Raw genomic sequence first — 24,672 nt, 5'->3', positions numbered from 1 at the left:
GAACTTCCTTGGATTGATCGTGATCTGAAAGACGGAGACACCTTTGCATTTGGGCAGGAACAAGTTTGCTCTGAGGTGTTACCTGGCAGTTCCACCATAACCACTCTAGAAYGTACTTTAATTGGCGTCAGCGCGAGTGGCTTTGCTGTGCTGTGGCAGGAACCCCTTACCTGATCCGCGTTGCTTGTGTCTGGCTGCAGGAGCTGGATGGTGCACTGGGGACAAGGCTGTCCTCCCTTTGCAGGGCAAGGTGCCAATGGGCTCCTTAGAGGAGCCTAAATTCTGCTTCTCATTTGAAATGCCAAAGATGGGAATGAAATGGCTCACTCCTGCTAACCGGTGGGTTTTCCTTCCTGTTGGTCTAACGAGTCCATCGTTCGGGCATCAGCTGGATCACGAGGTTCGGGGGAGCTTCCCCCCTCGTCCCCCCCATTAAAAGAAAACCGGAGAATTAGAAAATCGGAATTTGTCCATGGTGCTCGGCACTAGCCCGGTAGCGCGGGGGGCAGTGCTGTGTGTGCGGCTGCCATGCCGGGCTGGCAGGGGTTACAGGGCGCTGCCGCTCCCCGCCGGGGCGGGCGGGAGCTGCCACAGCTCCATCCGGGAGCGGCAGGAGCCGCGCGGGGCAGGCCGGGATCTGCCCATATCCGGGCGGCTCCGCGGCGGGGACACCGACAAAATGGCGGCGCCGAACTGAGCGGCCCGRGGCGGCGGCGGACGCTGGCGGAGGGACCGAACGGGAGCTGCCGGCATCGCCGAGGGGCGGAGGAAGGAAGGGAAGGGCAGGGAAGGGCCGCGGCCGGTCGGCGCCGCGCGGGCGGGGCCGAGCTCCGAGCGCCTGGGGCGCTGCCGCCGCCGCCGCCTTCTCAGCGCAGGTAGAGTCCGCCGTGCGCGGTGCCGAGGGGGTCGGGGCGGTAACGGGCCCGCTCCGGCTCGGCCTGGCGCTCCTGGGCCCTCTGCGGGACGCGGCCGTGGCAGGAGCCACCTCGGGTCACGGCCTAGGGCTGGCGGGGCGACAAGAGCGCAGGTGTCCCAGCGGGGCACATTCGGGATACTCCTCCCGGCCGTGAAACCGTCCCGGCCTGCGTGATCCTTGGGAGGCTGCGGACCTGCAGGGATCGGGGCCGGCCTGAGCCAGCGCTGCGGGGCTTAGGTGCTCAGAGGCTGCCCTGCTGTTTGAGCCGTGAAGATCGCTCCGAGGGGCGCCTGAAGTAACTCTTGCTGCTCCTGGGAATACATACATGCATACGTAGAAGCGCTGTATCCTGCTAAAGGAGATAGTAGAGCGTAAGAATGGAAACAAGCCGAGCGAATGCACAATGTTCCTAGTTCCAGCTGGCCTCTGGTTGTTTCCAGCTCAGGGTTTTCTGTTCGTATGTAGTTGTGCTTATATGCTAATTTCGTGGTCAAGTTTTCTCCTCATCCTGTGGAAACTTTTAGCTTTGGAAATGCATCCTTTGGGAAATTGCTATTGTAGCTCAGTGACTTGTTACATGAGGAATAGCTTCTTTTTGTTGGTCTGAACCAAGCCCCTACAAACTTAATTTTATGACTTCTWAAGTCTTTATTACTTACTTTTTCCCTAGCAGTAAAGTGTTGTGATTATGTATAAAATAGGCTGTTAGAATAGCTACATGAGAGAGGGTGTCAAAATACATTAATACATGATGTTCAGAACTCAGTATTGAAAGTATTGGATATAAGGAATGCTAGAGTTGTATTATAAAGTTGTGTATTTTTTCTCTCAGAAAATCATGGGAGTCATTGACAGYTGTGTGTTGCCATTCACAGAATCACGGGCTGCTTTGGGTTGGAAGGGACCTTAGAGATCATCCGGTTCCAATMCCATGCCWTGGGCAGGAACACYTCCCACTAGACAGATTGCTCCAAGCCTCATCCAGTCTGGCCTTGAACACTTCTGAGTTTTTTCATTCAAGTACTTATATAAATAAGTCCAATCTTTCATGATTACAATGCAAAAAACTGAGGTGGGCTTTTTCCTCCTTACAGTTTGACCTGTAGAGGGAAATACTGTATTCWTGTGTTTTGGAAAGAAATAAAAGATTTTTTTTTTCAATTCCTTTAGGGAAGAGAATTTAATCAGCAAAAGCCAGCTTCATTAACAAACAGATCATTTAGGGACACAAAACTGAAAGGGGGAATAAACATCAGTTCCCTTGGATACAGTTGGTGTTTGCTAGTTAGAAGTAGAAAAGTGAGATACATTTCTTACTCAGCAGCCAATGCTTTCTTCCTTTAAAATGTATGCAAATGTCTGTAAGCAGAGGTGACTTGTGAATTTTGAGGTTCAAATCTAAAGCAAGGTGAACTGTAGCAATTCCTGCTCTCTGGAGGACTAATTTGATTTGTTTTCTGAGAATTAAGACTTAATTTCACAKGTACTTGCTGGTATGCATCAGTGCTGCCAAAAGGAACAACCCACCAAAAAAAGTTAGTTTATTTGAGTAAGTTGCTTAGGGGTGTTAGATTTGTCTATCTCAGCTACCCAAGGTGTAACCCATAAAGTGAATACTGAAATACCTGATGAAATTTGTAAAATATTTAGGTGCAAAACCCCGATTTTCTCCTGAATTCCAGGCCTTTGGAATTTGTTTAAAACTTCTGTATGGGTATTCTGTCAAGTTGTTACTTCATTTTCACTGGAAAAAGTTTTTCACAAAGTATTTTCAATGTGGTCTTGAATATGRCATATTTGGAAAATTACTTTGAAAGCAGTCAAAATTAAATTACATTTTAATTACTCTCATACTGTACTTTTTGCTGATTTCTGGATTTCTTAATACTTTGAGCAAAATTTCACTGCTAATTACTAAATTCACTCTTATGTCTGATGAYTTTTTCCTTATTCAGTGAGCACTGAAGGATTATATGCTATCAGACAGCGTAAAAAATACATAACTACCCAACTACACTCATTTAAGTTTTTAAACCTATTACAGTGCAGAGAAAGTTTGTGAGTGCAGTTATACCCCTTAAGATTTAGATAGTTTCATAAGAGAAATTCTTATTATTATAATGTTATTTCTAAAATTGTTCTCCAARGAGAATGGGATTAAGTGTGTGTCCCATGTGTTTCTTTTTGCAGTCCTCATTTATATGTTACTTCCCAGCTTTCAGGTTTTATTCATATATGGGTAGCACAGGTATTTAATTCATATAATTTGCATGTTTTTAAAGAGTTCTTCGTATTAACTTGTCATATTCTTCCTCAATTGTTGAATCACTAATTCATTTATGACAGTGCAAGTATTATAGAAATGAAATGTGAATGAAGAAAGAGTGACTTTTTTGAAGACTGTAAAATTTAGATACTTGTTTATGTCTAATATAAGAAGCATTTATCAACACATTAGTAAAGAAACAGTGTGAGTTGAGCTTCACCATTTTTGTTGCCTGTGAAGAAAAGACAGCACTGAAGCATTTTGTTTATCTTGCACTGTCTTGGTAACTGATCTTCCTCTATGAAGCAGTAGAGATTGAAAAAGTTTTATGATACTCTAAAGAGGCAAATGCTCTGCAATTTCTTCTGTGTTTCACTGTGGTTGCTCTACCCTTTGCTATGGCAGTTGCAGTACTAACTAGTGCCCAGCCTGGACACAGAAATTTGAGTTCTCTGCAGACACGGGGCTCTTTCCCTGATGAGTCAGCGCCTTCAAAATGCAAACGTTTTTTATTTGGCTTTTGGCAGAAAATTCTGTTTCCCTTACCAAATGTCATAGCTATGCTCTCAGCGAATTTGATGCTTGAGTTGTTAAATAATTTTACAGTAAAAAAATAATCTGATTAGGTTTTCTTTGTCTCTATTCTTGCTCTCATCTTGCCTTACATAAAATAAATTTTAAAATTACTTAACTATTGACAAAGACTGGTTCAAGCATTCTTGAGCTAAGAGACTGTGACAGGCTCAGAATCTGAGCCTTTAAACAGGTACAAGTGGCAGATGGTACAAGAAATCATAAAGTTGCATGTGATGAGCTAGACMAGTATTTACTTTTACCTATGTGACTGCTAGAGAATGGATAAAATCACTGTAATCATGTGCTCTTACTGGTGTACTTCTCACTTCCATCTTTTTGTGGAGCTTGATGTCATAATCATTGAACAGCAAAGTTATTTGACCCATATCCTGGCTAACTGGGTAGTAGAGTTGGCTCTTCTGGCTGGAAAGGTGTTGATGGAGAGAACATAGGTGACAAATGGACATGGGAGAGAGGGGTGGCAAGGAAGCAGTGGGGGTAGCACCCACCAGTGGTTCATATCTACTCTTGAAAGCTTTGTCCACCACACGGAGGAGTTGRTTTTTACTCTGTCCGCATCCTTTCCAATTCAGGACTGTTTAGGCTTTAGGCACCTAAAACATTTATTGTTGACAGGCTGTTAAAAATCCAACGTAGTTTATAAATTAGATTGAATGAAAACTGCGTGAAGAATTTGCTTAGCATGCTTTTACTAGGCAGGGTTGCATGTGAACGTTTCACTTACACCAGTGCTACATTGTGAATTTTTCTGTTGCTCTTTTTAATGTGATTTTTTTTTCTCTTGTTAACAGAATAGCAGTTTTGGGTTGTGACAAACTCCAGCACTACAGGAAACAAGGTGTCACAGTGAAGAGACACTGCTTTTGCAAGTTCTGACATCAGCCAGTCTTCCTTGAATTCTGGTGTGTGCGAGTCCTTGGTGGAGGTTGCATATATACATGTTTTCATGAAGAGAAGTGAGAAGCCAGAAGGTTATAGACAAATGAGGCCTAAAACTTTTCCTGCCAGTAACTATACTGGCAGCAGCCAGCAGATGCTACAGGAAATACGAGAGAGCCTCAGGAATTTGCCTAAACCCTCAGATGCTGCTAAAGCTGATCATGGCATGGGCAAAATGTTATCTGAAGATCCTAGACAAGGCCGAAATCCTCCCAAATTTGTAACGTATCATAAGGTTTTGCAGGAGATACGAAACTCACTTCTGCCTTTTGCAAACGAAACGACCTCAGCTGTCAAAGGAACATCAGAAGTTAATCGACAAATGCTGCAAGACTTACAAGCTGCRGGCTTTGATGAGGTGAAGTGTTTTATTTTGAAGATTTGGTGTCCTAGCTATAAACTATTAATGCATGTTGGAGGAGGTGTTGGTCAGGGAATGTTTGAACAGCATGGTAATAAAAAAGCTGCTTCAAAATCTGGTAGGTTTCTGATTAGGACATGAAACTGTTAATAGTAGGGGATGTAGAAGAGGACTAGAAGGATTTAGAGAGACTCACTTTGGTCTTTTAAGCATCCTGTCCAGATTGTTTTTATGYGGTAGGTTGTTTTAATTATTTATTTAATTTTAGGCAGAGAGGAGTGGACTCTCTAGAACATGGATATTGCCTCTGATACTCAAAGTAATTTTGGATCGTGTTCAGTTAAAATAGGTTGATAAAATACAGCCGTTCTAAATTGAAAGGCAAAACCAAATATTTTGGAAAGTAAACCGAAATGGGGTTTCCAGGAAGAAAAAATGAATACACTTAAAACTGCCGTGTTTTTGCTGGGATCTGCACATCACAGTAAATCACATTTGTTTTCATGCCTTCTTTGTAAACCTGGATACAAAAGCAGGTTTAAAAAAGAGCTAGCAAACCAATCATCCTTCCAAAGGAAAAAGGCACAGTACCAGAACAGGGATTAACTTAACAGGAGTGCACTGCTTGCAGTAGTGACCAGCCCATGAGTTCTGCTGTCTCTGTTGCTATGGTATTTACAGAGAGGTCTAAATCTACCAACAGTGAGTGAGCTTCTCCAAACTATCAGCTGGCTTTTCCWAAGTGTCCCAGTGTCAAGTGCTGATAGTGGCTTTTCATGTTCCTTTCACTTGATCAAATACACAGTCCAGATTGTGTGTCATGAAGAGCAGAAGGATTTTATAATGATACATTATTTTTGTTATAATTTCCTCCTGCTCTGGGGTTTGTTGCTGAGGTTGAGGAGATTATTTTGTTGTTGCTTGCGTGCGAATTTGGGGCAAGGAGGTGCTGCTTTTGTGTTTTTAAAGTAGATCAGTTCTCAGATTCATTTTTGCAGATTGAACCTGCAGCTGGTTTTGCAAACTGAAGTTTGTGGTATGTGGCTGGATAATAAACTAGAAAGGTATCTTAAGTTGGTATTTTTCTTGGATCCTTTGTATCCTGAAGCCTTTTGCTCCTACCCTTTGTTCTTGGATACAACTGCAAATTCCCATGACACTTGTGATTATATGGAGCTTTTTCAGGCACAATGCCAGCATAAGCCCCTTCTGCCATGTGTTAACCTACAGTTGTGTTGCCACAGTAGCCCATATGGCACTGATCCACATATGCCACTAGGAACAGATACAGCTGAAGTAGCAAAGCATTTTTCTTGGTCATGAAGTTTCAAAATGTGTTGAATTTCTTTTTTCCCTTTTAAAAAATATATATTAAATGTCACAAATATTCTGGTTATTTCCCGCCACCCCTCAGGCAGTGTTAAGAGTTAAAGTGGAACAGATAGGTATCAGTCAGTATCAGATGTGTGTAAATAGATAGCTTTATATATTTATGTATATGTATAATAATCATGGTAGAACACCATTTATTGTATTTGGGTTTTTTAAATCCTAAGTAGGTTACAGAAAAATCTYTTGCTTACTATGATTCAAGTTCAATTTCTCATTTATTCTGTGTAAGATGATACTCTTTAAAACATCAAATATTTCATGTCGTATAGGCTTTTTAATTTAAAATCCTTTTTTATTTTAAAATCGTTTTGGTTCTGTTTTGTTCACTTAAAATAATTGTTGTTTCTGAAGGTTGTATGTAATTTTGTATGTTTGAGTGTTAAAAATGATGACAGTAGAAATGTGGTTTTGAATTTGAAGTTGGTACTGACAGCTTCCCTTCTGAGCCCTCTTTGATGTCCCATTGGCTTGAGTAGGAGKTGAATGCTGTCATATGTTTGTATAACAGTTCAAACATCATGTGAACTGAAATGATTGCTATGATATGGCAAAATATGGCCATAAATMCTTAAAGAGAGGGTGCTTTAGCTACAGGGAGTTACACTGTGGATTTGTCTCAGAATTGTTGGGTCATCTGTACAGGTCCCATTCAATATAAATGGGAAGCAACATCTCTGCAGTTCTGCCTCTGTTGCTTAACCTTATCTCATTAAGTCAATGGAAAAGCCACTGRTCCATAGCACATTTTCCATTGACCGAGATGGGTTTGTCTATCRGATCAAAACTTGTGGTTTGGATCTCTAAGAACACAGAGCCTAAATCTACCACAAAAGTAATAAACAGAGTTTCTGCCAATAATGTAGYATTCATCAGGAAGAATTTTTGAGCAAAAAAGTTCCAAATTTCAYGTTAGGCTATCTATATTTATTTATATTTTTTATAAAATAACTTAGGTTGGAAGGGACCTTTGGTCATCATGTAACTACCTGTTAACTGTTACTGCAGTAAAAAATGCTTGTACAACAAGCTTTTGTATGAATAGCAAGATGACATGATTTGCATCAAACTACGGTGCTTCAATAAATTAACTTTTTTCTGAATATTGAGACTGCAGTACTGTTTTGGAGGATCTGTTTTGTAGAAAACATTTTAAAATTAGTTTTAAAACAATTGAGAGGAATCAATACTTTCATAAAATTACTTTCATAAAATTACTGGAGGCTATTTGGCTAAATAACCATGATTTTTGGTATTTTTTGTGATTTTGTTGTAAATTACTTTCTGTATATAATTTTCTCTTTAGGATATGGTTGTACAAGCTCTTAGACAAACTAACAATCGTAGTATAGAAGCTGCCATTGAATTTATAAGTAAAATGAGCTAYCAGGATCCTCGTCGGGAACAGATGGTTGCAGCAGCAGCAAGACCTGTAAATGCAGGTATGAAACCACCAGGTAGGTGTATCCATGGTGACTCGGTAACTCACTGAGTGTATTCTTATCGGTGAAAAATAGAACAATAAATTTAGCTTTCATGTGCTCACAGTGGAACAGAGATGCTGAGATACAGGTTTTTTCTTTAAAAACCAGCATTTTAAGCATCTAATGTAATCCTTTTGAAAGATAGGTCCATTTGACATTAATTTCTTGAGCATCATTTTATAACTGTGTAGTTTTATTACTGTGTGTACTAATTTTATACAAGGAATGGCATTCGGATCTCATTTGGTAATTTTTATCCCTTGTTGATGTGGTGCCTGTATTTTGTTCTGTGTTAGGTGCCATTTAGAAATAAGTGCTGCGCATTGAATTCTTGTTTTAATTTTTTGTCTCTCTTCACACACACTCCCACGCAACAGCACTCTGTATGTGTATTGTTGTGTATATACGTGTGTGTATATTTATATATCATAAAACTACAATATTTATATTTTAGGATGTTATGTTTCAGCATCTCTCTCTGTTCAATTTCCTGCTTGGTTCCAGGTTTTGTTTGTGTTGTTTTTAAGGAGGGCTTCATGTGCTTATAGATGTTAGAGGATAGACTGTGTCTTTACTAGCAGTCAGAATTTTGCCATTTGCTATTATTGCTTTCTTAAGAGATGCTAGCACATTTTTAATACAGCTTGATGCTGCCTTTTTAGTAGGTTACACCTAAACAAGTGGTAACTTTCAAATGCATGGAAGAACTGAACTTTTATTTTACTGAAGTTGGGTGCTGAGCTGCTAGCATTGGAATTAGATTTTAAATTAACACTATAGGTAGGAGGAAAACTTAGTCAGGAGTAGCAAAAAGCAGTGTTAYTTTCCCTTAGTCTGTTAAGCAGGATTAGTTGGTGCTTGTATGAAGTTTGTAGGTAAATTCCACCATTTACACATAGTTTTTGTTGTTACTTGCAAAAATGTATAGTAATTAACACATTCTTTTCGCGAGGATAGAGTGATTTTCAGCAGTTAGAGTATTGTATGTGTTTACACACATCTTAGTGTTAACATTATAAAAACCACATTGAGACTGCCTGCTCTAGCAGTTCCTTGTAATTTTGTTTATATGATGCAAAATAGCATCTGCAAAGTAAATATATAGCAGGGTTTTGCTCTGTAAGTTTTACATTCATACAGTTTTACTTCTTACCTCGCTACCTACAGCACTTTTACTCAAAATGATACAACTTTTAAAATTAAAATACTTTGTCAAATTCTGTTTACAGGGAATGTAACAAKTCTGGATGATCTGTATGCATACAAGGGTGCAAGCAGGCTGCTTGATTTTACACCATTCAGTTGAATTTTAGTTTAAGTGTGATTTCTAAAAAGTCTCTTTCAGACATTGTAATTTCAATACTTCTTTTTTTTTCTCTCTTATGTGTGCACTAAGCATATTACCATGCTGTGCTGTGTATTATTAGGGAAAGTTTCCATGTGATGTACAGTGGATTATATTRTGTCAGAGAATTCAAGTTCTGTTTCTGTAGTAATTAACGCAGAAGAACAAAATTCAAAGCAGTAAACACGAATAATTTCTAATCATGTAAATGCTGTGTTTTCTTGTCATGGAAGCAGGGGCTGTGCAGCAAGTTAACCGCAAGCAGAGCTGGAAGGGTTCTAAGGAGTCCTTGGTTCCTCAGCGGCATGGCCCTTCCCTGGGAGAGGGTGTCGTTTATCGCTCAGAAAGTCCCAGCTCCCAGCCTGATGTAGGAAGGCCATTATCTGGATCTGGCATTGCGGCATTTGCTCAGGCTCATCCTGGCAATGGACAGAGAGTGAATCCCCCACCTCTACCACAGATAAGGAGTGTCACTCCACCTCCTCCACCWCCTCGGGGGCAGACACCCCCTCCAAGAGGAACTACTCCTCCACCTCCTTCCTGGGAGACAAATTCTCAAACAAAGCGTTACTCTGGAAACATGGAGTATGTGATCTCTCGTATTTCTCCAGTGCCACCAGCGGCATGGCAGGATGGTTATCCACCTCCACCTATGAATCCTCCTATGAATTCATCCACACAGGGTCAGAGAGGCATGAATGCTGTCCCCATTGGCAGGCAACCAATAATCATGCAGAGTTCTGCCAACAGCAAATTTAGTTTTCCCTCAGGAAGAGCTGGAATGCAAAATGGCAATTGTCAGGCAGAATTCATAGTTCACCAGAATGTGGTGTCTGGGAATTCGGTGAGTCGCCAGCCACCCCCATACCCAATGAATCCTGCTAACAGGCAGAGCCCCACAGCACTGCAGATGCAGGCAGGAGGATCTGCTCCTCCTTCAGCATACACCAATGGGAATCTCCCTCAGGCAATRATGGTGCCAAACAGAAATAGTCACAATCTGGAACTTTACAACACAAATGTAGCTGGAATACCTGCATCCTGGTCACAGCCTTCCCCCGTGCAGCCGCAGTCRTCGCCAGGCAATGGGCATGACTTGCCTACATGGCAGCCCAATATTCCCGTGCGGTCAAACTCCTTCAACAACCATCATGGCAGCAGGCAGACTCACTCTGGCAGCTCTCAGCCTTCGGCCACCACRGTGACAGCCATAACACCAGCTCCCATTCAGCAGCCAGTGAAAAGCATGCGAGTGTTGAAACCAGAGCTACAGACTGCCTTGGCACCCACTCACCCTTCCTGGATGCCACAGCCCGTGCAAACTGTTCAGACAATTCCCTTCTCCGACAGTCCCTCTACAAATATGGCAGTTATGTCTCCTGTTGCGGAGGCTCCAAATTACCAGGGTCCCCCACCACCTTACCCAAAACACTTGTTACATCAGAATCCTTCTGTCAATCTATATGAGGCAGGACCCAAGCTCAACAAGGAGGAGTCACCTCCTTTATCCAGGGACGATGAGAATGAAAAGAATTATGAATGTGTTGATTCAACAGATAAAGAAAAGAAACAAATTACAACCTCACCTGTTCCTGTTAGAAAAAACAAGAAAGATGAAGAAAGAAGAGAGTCTCGTATTCAAAGTTATTCACCTCAAGCCTTTAAATTCTTCATGGAGCAGCATGTGGAGAATATACTSAAGTCACACCAGCAGCGTTTACATCGGAAAAAACAACTAGAGAATGAAATGATGCGGGTAAACGCTTCCTTCTTTCTAAATCTATGACTGAACTGTGCCTTTATTAATTTTATGCGATAGGTTTGTAGAATTAAACAGTGCGGATAAGTAGAACATTGTGGTATGCTGTGATATTGAAGTCTATTTTTAATTTTGGGTTTGAGATGTGGCAAGTTCTTCCTGGCATTGTTTATGTATTTAATTTTCTTCTTAGCAATTGATTTTTAATTAAGTTTTTTGCATGTCTAAATGTAATTTGTATGGCCTATTTACAGTAAGGCAACAGAAGCAAAATAATTGTTGCATGAGTGTAGGTACATGGCTCATAGCTTTTTGTTATGAGTTCTAGTTAATCCTGATTTTTGAGTTACATGCAATWTTTCTATTTTTTAAAAATAAGTACTGCAAATACAAGCAAAGTGGGGATAAGTGCCAGGCCGATTAGTGCACTTATATAGTCACCCAAACAGTGATTTTTTTTTTAATTTTTTTTTTTTTTTTTTGCATTCTGCGTTTGTTACCAGTAGGGCTAATTTTTATAAGTTCAAATAAAACAAACCAAGGTTACTTGGGTTTTTTTTTAGAATGAAAGAGACATGCTATCTTTTGTCTTAATTATTTTGTAAACCACGCTGTAAATGTTTGTTTTAACAAGAGCAATTGAAGGGTATAATTATAAAACAGATACATGTGAAATCAACTTTTTTGTTCCTGCATGGAGTCAGTGGTCTGTTTCTAGTATTTCAGTGTTCTATTAACCATATCAAAAGGGTAAAAACTGGAACTTACATAAACATATTTCAAAAGAGAAAATAAAGAAGTAGCATAACTAAGATTTGCAGAAAGCTGAAATTGAGATGTGTCACATATATATTTCTTAACAATTGTAGTTGAAAATTTGACATAAGTATGATGTACCTTTATTCTAGGAGAGTATGTATTTGGCTTACACYACTTTGTTGACATGCTGTTTTTTAAATCTGTGTTTTCTTACTCTTTGAAAATTCTTACTGTAAGCTGTAGTCTTTTGTACATGCTTGCTTRATCACGAATATGTAAATGTTAGCAAGATTTCATCTTGGAACTCTTACTAGATCTTTATTCTTAGTCTTCTCTCTTTCCTTTTCACTTCACTAACAGCTGATTTAAACTGTTAAGGTGTGGGAAGCTTTCCTGAACTCTGTAGCCTCCATCCCTGTATAGACAAGTAAGATTCTGAAGCAACAGTGTTTCTTAAGAATAGCATGATCCATTTTTAGAGGGCTTTGCATGCAATCCTGCATCARAATTAAGCATGAATTTATTTTGGCTATTTTGAGTACTTAAATGTGAGATTATAATTAATGTTGGTTTGCAAACTTCACTTTCCCTTCTTACTGTGTTGTGTTCTGTAGTATCTCAGAATGACTTACATGAGAGCACTGATATAACTTTTCTTGGTATTTTTCTTGTGCATTTAAAGCATCTTAAGAGGGTTATTTTCTTACATGAAATGCAACTTATAATATYTGTGTTAGTTTTAAAGCTGGGATGTTAAATTACAGGCTGAAAGGTGGAGCATGGAGTATTATGTTGCAGCAGAACTTTCTGTTTTCCTAAAGGATAGCAGGAGGTACAGGAGAGGAATCCCTTAACAATAAAGTATATTTTGGGTCTTCATGAGAAGGAGAAAAGGAAACATGCTTATTATTTACTTTCAGAAAGTTTTAAGAAGATGAAGCAAGTATTGAATTCCTTCTTTTCTCCCTTTTGAATTTTGAAAAAAAAAAAACCCAGAATGCATCCCTGTGAAAAAAACTTCTTTCACAGGATGCTGTATTTCTAACATAGGTGACATATTTCTATGCTATCATGTTTCCTAAGAATGAAGTGGTCTCAAAAATGTGTGAGTTTGGCCAAGAGTTATAATAGGTGTCTTTCCTGCAAAGAGAAACTTTTGCCATCCTTTAAGGCACAGCAAGAGGAGAWGAAATCGTGTGATGATAGAGAGCAAGTCAGGAAACTCTGGTGTCCRACATTTTCTAGAAATCGTTGGAAATACATGTGCAGAAGAGTTTGTGCAGCTGGCAGAGTTTGGTAATTTTTGCTGAAGCTGAGGAGAGTTCAAGGGAAAATATAGCAATTCAGAGATAAAGTTTGTAATTAGTATTTGTCTAGTGTGATGGCATAGGGAAAAGTGAAGGTGGACTGAGGGAAGAGGTGACAAATSGCAGTACTTGTGCTAGTCTTTCACAATAAAACTGTTAGGATGCAAGAGCTAGAGAGCACGTAGAAGAAGGCAAAGCCACAAGGGTTTTGGAGACTTGTTTGTATGTCTTGCGGGGGTTAATTACTGTATTGAATCTCACTCCTGGAGGTTGTTGCCATCTAGGTTTTATTCTCTTCTAGTTTTGTAAATGGTCAGTGGGGTTCAGTTGTGTCAAATGGGTCTGTCCTGAGGCAGACGTTAGGGTTCAGATGGGCCTTGAGAAGGTGACCCCACCATTRCCTGAACTTTAACAGGCTTAGGTCTTCATTTGTCTTAAAAAAAAATCCTTCCTTCTTTGTTGAACCAAAAAAAAAAAAAATCCTTCTTCCTGTGCCTTAAGCCTGTTCATTCATAGAAAACTTAAGATGTTTCTGTCCTGGAAGACAGATATTCCCATAGTTAGACCATTTTTTGATTCAAAATAAGTAGTTGAACCTCCCACAGCAGTCTTGAAACTACTGCTACCCAGTCCTAACTACTGCCTGTCTGATGTTTGCAAAAAATTTTGTCTCAAATTTGAGACAGCTTTTCCCACTTAAATCCTACTTAATTTTCTATTCCTTGTGAAGTTTGTTTGGGTAGACAAGCATTTTCCTAATTGCATCATCTTTGGATCCATTTTTTATATGATGCCAGTAAGAAATTTTCTGTGTTCTGACAGTATTTTCTTTAATAGGCAAAATATAGTAATCACTGAAAGCATTTTTAAGATATTGAATGATATCTAATTGTTTTTTTCTCTCACTTTTTTTCTCACATTTATTATGTTTTGTTTTAAATTATGCTATAAGTCAGGCAAAGCTGAAATGATCTATTAAAATACAGTTTATACAGGCCTAGACTAGTTTCTTAGTCCTAATCATGGTCCAGAGTRCTGCTATGCAGACAGTATCTCCAATATTTGAGGCATTAAGGAAATGAAAGCTGGCAGATTTGGTATCAAGGATCGATAAGTTGTGACAATAAGAAATGGGAAGCTTTTAGAATAGTGCTTGAGTACAGCTGTGATATTTGCAGGGATGCAGTGTGGCCATGTTTGAATTTGTGATCAAYATGTCCATGAAAAAAAAAGGAAATATGCTGTAGGTTGAACTTGGAAATCATTTCTGTGGGATGGTGATTTCAAGCCAGGTAGGCAGATAAAATAATTGAGATGCTATTAGAAAGGGAGCATATACTAACTTGAAAATGCTATCAGAAAAGAAAAGAAGGAACGAAACATCAGGCTATATGGGGATAGTGTCACAGAGAAAAGAATTAAAAAAATTGAAGACAGATTCTGTTCACATTAAAACAAGACAGGAGGATTATCCTGATTCCAGACCCTGAAATCTGTCAAGAAAAATGGCATCAAAATTGAATGAGACTCTAAGGGAATTGAAACCAGCAAAAATCACCAGGAGTCACCCAACTTGGAGAACAATGAGAATGATCAATGTGGTTCTTGTAGATAAGGGTTTTCCATGCTGTAGGTGATGAGTTGTTTGTGGCCTGTKAGTGTTTCAGCTGCCAGAATGTTGGTGTCATTCGCTGGAACACCAGGGATGTTCAGTTAAGATAGGAATATGTACACAGATGGGAGCCAAGAAAAGATACTGTGGGGAGGAGTGAGCCACTTCAAAAGAAAGTGCTCTGCTCAGYTGGTTGGTACGTAGAGTGGAGAGTGGTGGTGAGAATGTGAGTGAAGTCATGTTAGAAAGGGGTGGGTTATGTGATAAGAGGGAATATCAGGTCCAGGCATGTGGCAGAGGCATGGGCTTGGTGTGGGTGCACAGTAGGAAGCAGTGCCAGTRCAATCTGGTTTGTGTAGCTACACATGGAAGTGTGAGACTGAGAGCTGAATACTCACTCCTGCAGTAGAAATTCTACAGCATGATCAGGAAGTTCCGTGTCTTTTGCTCTAGCTAGTCTAGAGAGGGGCAGCCTTTCCCGTGGCAACTCCTTTGCCCTTCTCAACTTACAGCTCCTAGGCATGTCTTGGCTTTCCCTAACCCTGTAAAGAGTATCAGGGAGGTAGCTGGTGCACAGTTACTCAGATATTATTTGCAGTRGTTTTTATCAATAGTTTGTAAATTACCCTTTCTCAAGAATGTAGTCCSTCCTGAAGAGCCTCCTGGTGCATGGCACCTTGTGCATTTTGCTGTTGAAAATGATTACATTTTGGTTTTTTATCACTCCTATATGTTTTCATATAATTCTGGTGTGTAAATTAAAATCAAMCCCCTTTAAGTATTATTTCCTGTGCTTTATATAAGTATTTGGTTTGCTTTGCCTAAGCCTTGTAATTAATAATGAGAAGATCACCAAGAATTAAGAGTACTGYTCACTCTTAAGATTTAACTCTGTTTGCTGCACAGGTTGGATTGTCACCAGAAGCCCGRGATCAAATGAGGAAAATGTTGTGCCAGAAGGAGTCAAATTACATTCGGCTAAGAAGAGCTAAAATGGACAAGTCAATGTTTGTAAAAATTAAAACCCTGGGAGTTGGTGCATTTGGAGAAGTTTGCCTAGCAAGAAAAGTGGATACTAATGCTTTATATGCAACAAAGACACTGAGGAAAAAAGATGTCTTGCTTAGAAATCAAGTTGCTCATGTTAAAGCTGAGCGGGATATCCTTGCTGAAGCTGATAATGAATGGGTGGTTCGCCTGTACTATTCATTCCAAGATAAGGATAATTTGTACTTTGTAATGGACTACATTCCAGGAGGTGATATGATGAGTCTCCTAATTAGAATGGGTGTCTTTCCAGAAAATCTGGCACGGTTCTACACGGCAGAACTGACGTGYGCAGTTGAGAGTGTGCATAAAATGGGCTTCATCCACAGAGATATTAAACCTGACAATATCTTGATAGACCGTGATGGTCATATCAAACTGACTGACTTCGGGCTCTGTACAGGTTTTCGATGGACCCATGACTCAAAATACTACCAGAGCGGTAAGAGAAGTACAAGTAATCCTTACAAGGAACTAAATGATAAATGAGTAGAAAAAATGACTGTGCTGTTTTGTTTTGTTTTTGAGAAAGTTTAAGTAGGCTTTTAAAAATCCTGCTTGATTACTTAAAACAAAGAAAAAGTTGGAGCAAAAGAAGTCACAGTTTTGGGAGTGATAGAATAGAGATCATGTGATAACCTGTTTCTAATTTTCAAAAATTAAAAAAAAATCTTCAAAAACAAGTTCTAAATTACTTTTGATTAGTTTTTATCAAARCATCACATGTTTTAGGGCAGACTGTTCCACAGTCTGTGGTGAGAAGATAAAGATTTAAARTCTGATTTTATTTTTTGATTATTTCAATGTTAGAGGTTTTATGTTTACATAAGTGTAAAAACAATACACACCCTGTACCCCCCAATGTGGTTAAGAAAAAAAATGAAAAACATCAAGACTGGTATTTTCTGATAGTTAWGTCAARAATTAGCTCAAAAAAATTGTGYCCTCAGTGGTCGGTATTTTATRTTGTAAACAAAAATCRACATCTAGAYGTTGATTTCTGTTTTAAYGCTCAGGTTGAGTGTTCAAACTGAAACAGATTCTGTCTTGTAACACAAAATGCTGACAGCTAAAGAAAATTTCATAWTAAATAAGAACTAAAATAATCGTCCTCAATTTGCCATCCTTCTCACTCTGTGGTAGGTGATCATGCCCGTCAGGACAGTATGGATTTCAGCAGTGAGTGGGGTGACCCAGCCAACTGCAGGTGTGGGGATCGGCTGAAGCCGCTGGAGCGCAGGGCTGCACGGCAGCACCAGCGCTGCCTGGCCCATTCCCTCGTGGGCACACCCAACTACATCGCACCAGAAGTGTTGTTACGAACAGGTACTCAATGCATTTTTGTACTGCAGTCTCACTGCAGAGTCACTGATATTCAGGTGTCCTGTTTCACTGCTGCTTTTCCCAAGTATGCAATATTTTAACAAAAAATGAAGAGTTGTTAATATGGAAATATTAAATAAATATTGAATTCTCTCGTGAACTTTTTTATTATTAGAAATTCAGGATTAAAATTATATGAAGGCTTGACTATTATTTGAACTTTATTTCAGGTTACACACAGTTGTGTGACTGGTGGAGTGTTGGAGTAATTCTCTTTGAGATGCTAGTAGGACAGCCTCCATTCCTGGCACAAACACCACTGGAAACACAAATGAAGGTAACTTTAAAAGCCTGGTATTAACTGTATGAAAAAGGCTTGAAATTTTTATAGTCTTTCTAATTTGTAATGGAAGCAAAGGTGATGTTTGAGAGCACTCCTATCCAAGCATATTATAAATGATGGAAATCTTAAACTTTACATTACTATGAAGGTGCTCTCAGTTTATAAACGGACTTCTAGGATCGCATTCATAACTTCTATCTGGTCATGCAGTAAACATGCCAGCTAGAAATCACGTCACATCTCAGCCTTTCATTTTTTACATCTGTTTCAGTTATTGTTTCCATATTCTTTTGCTCTCCTCTTCCAGTATCTGGGTGTTCTTTTCCCACCACTTGGCTTCCATGCCTGCTTGCCTGCTTTGGTGATGTACCTACAGGTGCTTAACATGGGAAGGTGGAGGAGCAGCAGATGACTCCTTTTTCAGGGCTAYTGACAGCTCAGAGCCATTGGTCCTTTCCTTCCTGAGCCCCTKCTCTTTCAGAGAAAGCATCAGGGCAGTCTTCTGCAGGTGTTATTTTTGCAAAATTGCATTCAGTTGGCTCAAATGTAGTGCAGTATTGATTTGTTTGGGTTTTTTTAACTTGAAATTTGTTAACCTTTATGGTACATCATACAAATCAAAATTCATTGGTCTCACATTTTTAGGATTGTAAACCATGTGCCTAATCTCAGGTTCCAAGTGCTGGATTTTATGATATTTTCATTGGTTTATAGCAGGGGTATTCCATGCTAGACTCTATCTTAGATTTGGAATGTGGATAAACTTCACCTGAATTTTGCCAGATTTCCAGCTAAAGTATTACTTGTGTATGTGAAAGAGCAGCTTCAGATCTTCCCCCCTGCTGTGAAATAACTTAGACATACTGAATTATTTCTTTGTGGTCATTTGTTTGGTTGTTTTAATGTGTTTTTTTCCTTTTTATGAAATTATAAATTAATAACACATCTTTTTGCTTTTAAGGTTATCAACTGGCAAACTGCACTTCATATTCCACCTCARGCTAAATTGACTCCGGAGGCCTCTGATCTTATTATTAAACTCTGCCGAGGGCCAGAAGATCGTTTAGGCAAAAATGGTGCAGATGAAATAAAAGCTCATCCATTTTTCAAAACAATTGATTTTTCAAGCGATCTGCGGCGACAGTCTGCTTTCTACATTCCCAAAATTGCTCATCCTACGGACACATCAAACTTTGATCCAGTTGATCCAGATAAATTGTGGAGTGATGATGATAAGGAGGGGAACAGAAATGATACCCTTAATGGGTGGTACAAAAATGGAAAACATCCTGAACAYGCTTTTTATGAGTTTACCTTCCGAAGGTTTTTTGATGACAATGGCTACCCATACAACAATCCAAAACCCATTGAGTATGAGTATGGCAGTTCTCAAAACTCAGAGCAGCAGTCAGATGATGACGATGATGATGAACAGGCAGGTAGAGGAGTTCAGAGTCGTGATCTGGTTTATGTTTAGTGGAGGAATAAAGATAAAAAACAAAAGACTCAATTTTGCAGCTGTAGCTTTTGAAAAGTCTCTTCCTTTAAGAGAATTGAAAGAAGATTGCTAGGGTAAATATGTGCATGCTTTATTTTAAATGCTAAAAAAATTATGTCTTCATGTTCCCTTTCTGTACATTTTGTTTCCCCAGAGTACAGCAAAGCCCTTCTCAAAAAGTAATTTATTCCAATAATGTTAATTGTTTGATTTAGAAGAGATTTGATGTTAGGTAAAAAACAAATCACTTGAATATTGTTGTTGGTCCTCTGTACTCTAAGTACTCAAAATAGGAAATAGTGATTTTTTTTTTCCTTAAGATGATGCCTGGTATCTATTTGTATATATATTGAATAATTTTAGAGAACAAATCCCTGCTGCAGAATTTTTGATCACAGTTTTTCCATTCATTGACCAAATATAAAACCTACTTTACATTAATAAAATGCTCTGATACATTTCTGAAGAGGAAAAGAAAAAAAAGAAAAAAAAGGCTGCTGTGCCCTCACTACTCACTGTATTTAGCCTTATTATTCACAGTGTTGGAAAAACAGCACTTACCTGGTGAAATGTTTCCAGCTGCTGTGGTACTGGCCCAGTTCTCAGCTTTGAAACAAGAAAGTGTCAGTCTTGGCTGTAGAAYGACCTTAAGAGGATAAAGCATTAGAACTAGTATTTTATTAAATAGTAATTGGATTTGATATTAGTAACACTGTAGCGTGTCTGATACTCCCAAAACAGGACTGCCCACTCAGAAACAACTTGATTGTCTTCTACTTTCAGTTCTATAGATGTAAGAGGAAAAGAAGCTTTAGAAAAAACATAATTTCTGAAATCTAGTTTAATTTTCTAACTACAATCAAACTGTAAAGTGTATACAGTGCTGCTTTAGTTGGAATTTTTAGTTTGAAAAATAAATTATAGAATAGTGTCTTTATTATAAATTTGAGATAGTAATGGGAAAAGATTATAAATTATGRCTTTTGAGACTTCTTGTGGCGACCCATTTCTCTTGGCTGGAACAGTTTTCCTTCTGGTTACACAGGCAGTGAGGAGAAAGGCTGTCTTTCACRGTCTGGTTCAGAACAGAATTAGCAACTTACAGCTGTGCTTGCTGCCTTCTGCTTTACTGTTTCCATAATTTCCAGCAGCAGAGGATCAGGTATCTTCTAGGGTCTCTAGGGGTGCAGGGAGGGTACTGAGCCTGTTGAGGTTACTGGGAGCAGGGAGGAGAGCATCACTCTCAGCAGCTTCACTGRGACAAGACCAGGAGTTTAGAGTTGAAAGGCAGAAAGAATAATTTGTCTCTATCCTTTTTCCTAAAGTTAACACGGTGATAAAAAAATGCACTATTTTTAGTCAACTTCAWGTCTTTTGAAACATTTCTTCTTCCTTGGAATTGAATTCCAATGGGTATCCTAATAACATGCATGTAAGCATTACTGCTCTCTTAAATTATTATTTGTGTCATTGCACTGGCATTGCAAGTGTCTAAACATTGTGAAATYGGTGTTCATAGCTGTTCTTGCAGCAAACATTAGTAACTAGTTTACTTTTTTCACCAAGCTGGTTTGTTTGCTTTATGGCCATTTGTTCTCTTTCTGTGCTCCAGTCCAGCATCTCTCTTTATGCCAGTGTAACTCTCCATAGTACTGTCCTAAATACTGGATCAGCAAAGAAAGTGCTTGCTGTTTAGCATTTGGAGTTTCCTGGCTAAGTGTGGTCGTTTGAGTGATCCAGTTTCTAGTGTGRTCCAAAAATTATTTATATTTACATAATTGAGGAACTATAGCAGACTGGCAGAGGGAAACTTCTTAAAAATACTCTGTCACAGTAGAAAACGTTTGTGGAAGTTCASCTCTGTGCTATAAAGTGCTTATCATGGTTAGAAGACGGTTATKAGAAGCTGTTTTCTCAAACAAGTAGTTAGTTGCTTTCTATAATGAAAATGAATTTGCAGCTTAATAAAATTATTCCCTTTCTGTCTGCCTTTTCCACAGCTGTTGAAGTAGAGTAGCTTCTAAAATGAATTTCATTYAGCTTAAATGTATAAAATGGCTGCAGCGCATAACTACTCCATTTTCTATATTATGTAAAAAATGCTTTCCATGTAAATAAACTTTAAAAATGATCCTCCTTCACAGTAAGTATCCCAGTAAAACTGGTCTATTTGTTTTGAAGTAAAGTATAATATATTAGTGGTTAAAGGTAATTTAATCAAGCCTGCCTCACCATTTGTGAAGTGTGCAGAGAAAATAATGTCAATTCATTAAATTGACTCTTAAAATTGCCTTTTCATTTGAGTATATCTCTCCTCTGCCTACACTCTACTATAGTGTATTCCTGTTTAATACTGTTACTGATCTTAAGCAATTAAAAAATAAATTTAAAAAAGGATAAAAGTGTCCTGTAAAGGCACTGTTGCTCTAAAAAGCAAAACTGATTGCTTTTATTAAAGGAAATAATTGATCTTTTTAAGGACATGTGCAAGTACTGAAATACTAAATACTCTTCTGCCTTTTTTAAGCGAATACAGAGGGTCCTCACTTCTTTAGAATTTGGTTGGTGCTTCTGGCATTTTCTAATATTATGTAAGGAGTTGTAACATACTTTGAATTTTGCCACCTATATGCTGCAGTATTATGTATTTAATTAGAAAAAGTGCAGTTTGTTACAGTCCAGGTTCTCCTCTGAGGAAGTTAGTTACACATYAATGTCACAAGTCTCCAGCATGCTCTGCCTTACCCATGTTTTGAAACTTGATGTTTCATACATAGATTCAGAGTCTGTTGAGATTCTTCATAGTTGCTGCTTAAAACATGGGCATTTCACTGTTGACGTATGATGGGGATTGGTTTGTACAGGCAGTGGAGAAGAGAGGCTCCTAGCCAGCAGCTGTGGAATTCTGCAGTAAAGTTTTAGTGCAGGTTACTTTCACTTTGTAAAGCATGAAAACAAGTTTCTCTTTTATGTGCCCTTGTATACATATTAATTGTATTTATAAAATGTTCTATAATCCTATAATGTACTGTAAATACTATTTGATATTCAGTGGCATTCTATTCTCGGGCAGGTCCTCTTGCTGTATCTTTTCTATCCTTGATTTGTAATAGAATCTATAGAAYATATGGCTAGAAAGTCTCTTTGAGACTGATGTATCTTCTGCTGTTGCAAAGCTGTGAGTGGGAATGATTTATGTAGACTCCTTTTAATATTTTTCAGCTGATAGGCAGTGGAGTGGGTGGGTTTTTAGATGATGCTGCTGTCACTGAAGATACTATTAGGCTTTCATTTCAAATGTTGTGGGTGTTTCAGATCAGACCTTTAAATCTGTTTGCTTTATTTCAGCCAAAGCAAAAAGATAATAAATTGGGTCAATGTTGTAGTAAAATGTTTGAATGCCTTAAGATGCTCATGATAAAGGCACTATTCAAGTTTACTGATTTATATATATCTATATAGATATATATATAGACATATTCCATGTGTGTATATGTATATATAATGTCTTTTTTTGTATTATAAGACTGTCAGTTCTTTTGGATTCTCCAATTAAATACATAGACCATCCCACAATTCTGCTTAAGTGGATCATTTGTTTATTCTGTGCCTAGCTAGTWAATTTAACACTCTTGCATTATCTCATGGCCATAGTAAGTTATTCASTGTCTTTTTGAGTGTTCTTTACTTGTCTCAATCATGACCTGGGCATCCCCTTTTGCCAGAACTCTGCATCCCTGCAGCCCAGCTACATGTGTGATGTGTGATCTCTGAATGCTCTTTGGTACTGTTGGGTCTTAGAGGGTTATGGGGACCATAATCTCTAAGTCCCCTGATGTTCATATGAAAACAGTGTGCATCTTTGCTGCCTTTTACATTGGAGCATCCATCCCCTTTGTCCAGGAGTGCCAGGTTTCCAGTTGGTCAGTACCCAACAGTTGAGGAGAGGAGGCTTCCTTGCTCCCACTGACTGAATACACAGCATGTGTTTGACCTGTGCGATGGGATAGGAGGGCGTGGTTGCATTGACACCTTAATAGTTACTTCAGAATAAGACATTCCATCTCTTGTGAGCAGCCTAACTGAATTACCAGCTACTGGTAGTCGGTGGCATTCCTGAGCTGTAGAAACTTTCTGTTTTCTCAGAATTGGTTTCTGTAGTGTAATGCTTGAAGGAGTAATATACCGCACACTGAATCTTTATAAGAAGTGAAAATCACTTTCCTATTCTGGTCAATCAAACAAGAAATGTWAGCTGCCCAAATGCATTTATTTTTCTGTCCTCCTTCACATCCCTCTTCTACAAGTCCCCTCTGTGGTGCATCAGCTCTGCTGTTTAACAATAAAATGCACAAATGTAAGAGCAGAAATGCTGTGGTACTTGGCTGTCACCTCATATTTGTAACCTGTTCTCAAAAGTGTACATTTTGATGGTAAAGAGTTCAATTTGTTGGTGTTCTTTCCATGTCCTCTGCTGCCTCTTTCATCACAGTAAGTAAATCTTATGAATTACTATTATTATTTATAAAACATACATTATRTGTTATGAAGCTGTTCCTTAAGAGAAGGACTCTGTATCACAGCTTTGATCTATATATATCTTTGTGCAAATCCCCTTCTTTAAGTGCACATCTCAAAGTGCTAAAGCAGAAATTAGTGTGTTATTGGAGGGACTGAATTTTATCCTACTTCTTCCCCATTTGGGAGGGGGTTGTGGGTGTACAGCACCATTTTTTATTCATTAGCCCACTTACAAAGGGGAGAAGSGAAATTCCTCCAGCTCTCATCAACCAAATGCTGTGATACACTTAAAATTTTAGAAACTCAGCAGCTGTGTCTCTGCAGCTGAATAAGGTAGGAATGACTGTTTTAAATGTAGACACTCATTAAAGGCATAGACTAAAATTGCCAGTTTAAGAGTGGGTAGAAATACAAGAACAAGACGAGTAAGAATGAATGTGATATACTTAATTAAAGGATCACATACTGCTGTGGGTGAACTAAAGGATGACATACTGAGTTCACCCTGAAGGACTATCATAAACCTCMTGCATTGTGCCCAACCTTTAGATCCTATTTGTTGCTAAGCAGCTGAGTCCATTTAGACAGGTGACGAGGTACTGCTCCCTCAGGGACACTCAAGGGCAGTTTCCTGGTCTGACTACACTCGGCAGCAGGTTTTCCTCAGCATCCTCAGATGCCTTTTCTTCTCCAGAAGGACATCTATGAGATTTTGAAGCGCTGCAGACAASTCACAAGCAAAGAACATATAAAGTGGCTGCGTGCTATTCACTCGTCAAAACTCACATCTGTGAGTTACGGGAAGAAAACAGCGGAGGGAAGCCTCTCGATCACCACGGCGGGATCACAGGTCGGTATAACACAGCGGGCGAGTCCGACCTTATCAACTTCGAGTAAGGAGGTTAAGGAGCAATTTTCGCACAAGCATTGGTGGTTCAGTGGTAGAATTCTCGCCTGCCACGCGGGAGGCCCGGGTTCGATTCCCGGCCAATGCAACTGCTCTTTTCTTGCTTGCTTTCTCCCCGCTTTTTAAAATTGTTTTTTAGCAGCTCCTTAATATTTTAAAACAAACCAGCTCTTCGCTTTTAGWAATAACTCTCAAACAGACACCAATTTCTTGCCAGCCCGGCTGGGCGGACCTTCTGCCCCGTCCCACCAGGCTGGAAGTGACGCAGCCGGATTTGCCTTCAAAAATTGCCGGCGGCG

At 39.1% G+C, this 24,672-nt stretch overlaps 1 protein-coding gene and 1 non-coding gene across 6 annotated transcripts; both read left to right on the top strand.

Annotated features, from left to right (window-relative positions):
- The first annotated feature begins 638 nt into the window (after positions 1-638).
- LATS1 (large tumor suppressor kinase 1) lies at positions 639-23,290 on the top strand. 5 transcript variants are annotated; one of them, XM_057364448.1, is made up of 8 exons: positions 639-875; positions 4,571-5,076; positions 7,775-7,910; positions 9,534-11,053; positions 15,641-16,223; positions 16,925-17,107; positions 17,335-17,441; positions 18,409-23,290. In XM_057364448.1, exons 2-8 carry the CDS (start codon positions 4,726-4,728, stop codon positions 18,922-18,924), a joined length of 3,396 nt encoding a protein of 1,131 aa, XP_057220431.1. In that variant the 5' UTR covers positions 639-875; positions 4,571-4,725; the 3' UTR covers positions 18,925-23,290. The 5 variants fall into 5 exon arrangements, with proteins under 5 accessions (XP_057220431.1, XP_057220430.1, XP_057220428.1 ...); XM_057364447.1 differs by having other exon boundaries at positions 9,531-11,053; XM_057364445.1 differs by having other exon boundaries at positions 7,775-7,925.
- A 1,100-nt stretch (positions 23,291-24,390) lies between these two features.
- Positions 24,391-24,461, top strand: TRNAG-GCC (transfer RNA glycine (anticodon GCC)). Its single transcript has one exon. It is a non-coding gene; the product is annotated as a tRNA-Gly (tRNA).
- The last annotated feature ends 211 nt before the right edge of the window (positions 24,462-24,672 follow it).

Source organism: Malurus melanocephalus, unplaced genomic scaffold (genome assembly GCF_030028575.1).
Source record: "Malurus melanocephalus ecotype Western Australia unplaced genomic scaffold, MMel_1.1 scaffold_38, whole genome shotgun sequence".
NCBI lineage: Eukaryota > Metazoa > Chordata > Aves > Passeriformes > Maluridae > Malurus > Malurus melanocephalus.
This window is presented reverse-complemented; position numbering and strand designations above follow the sequence as displayed.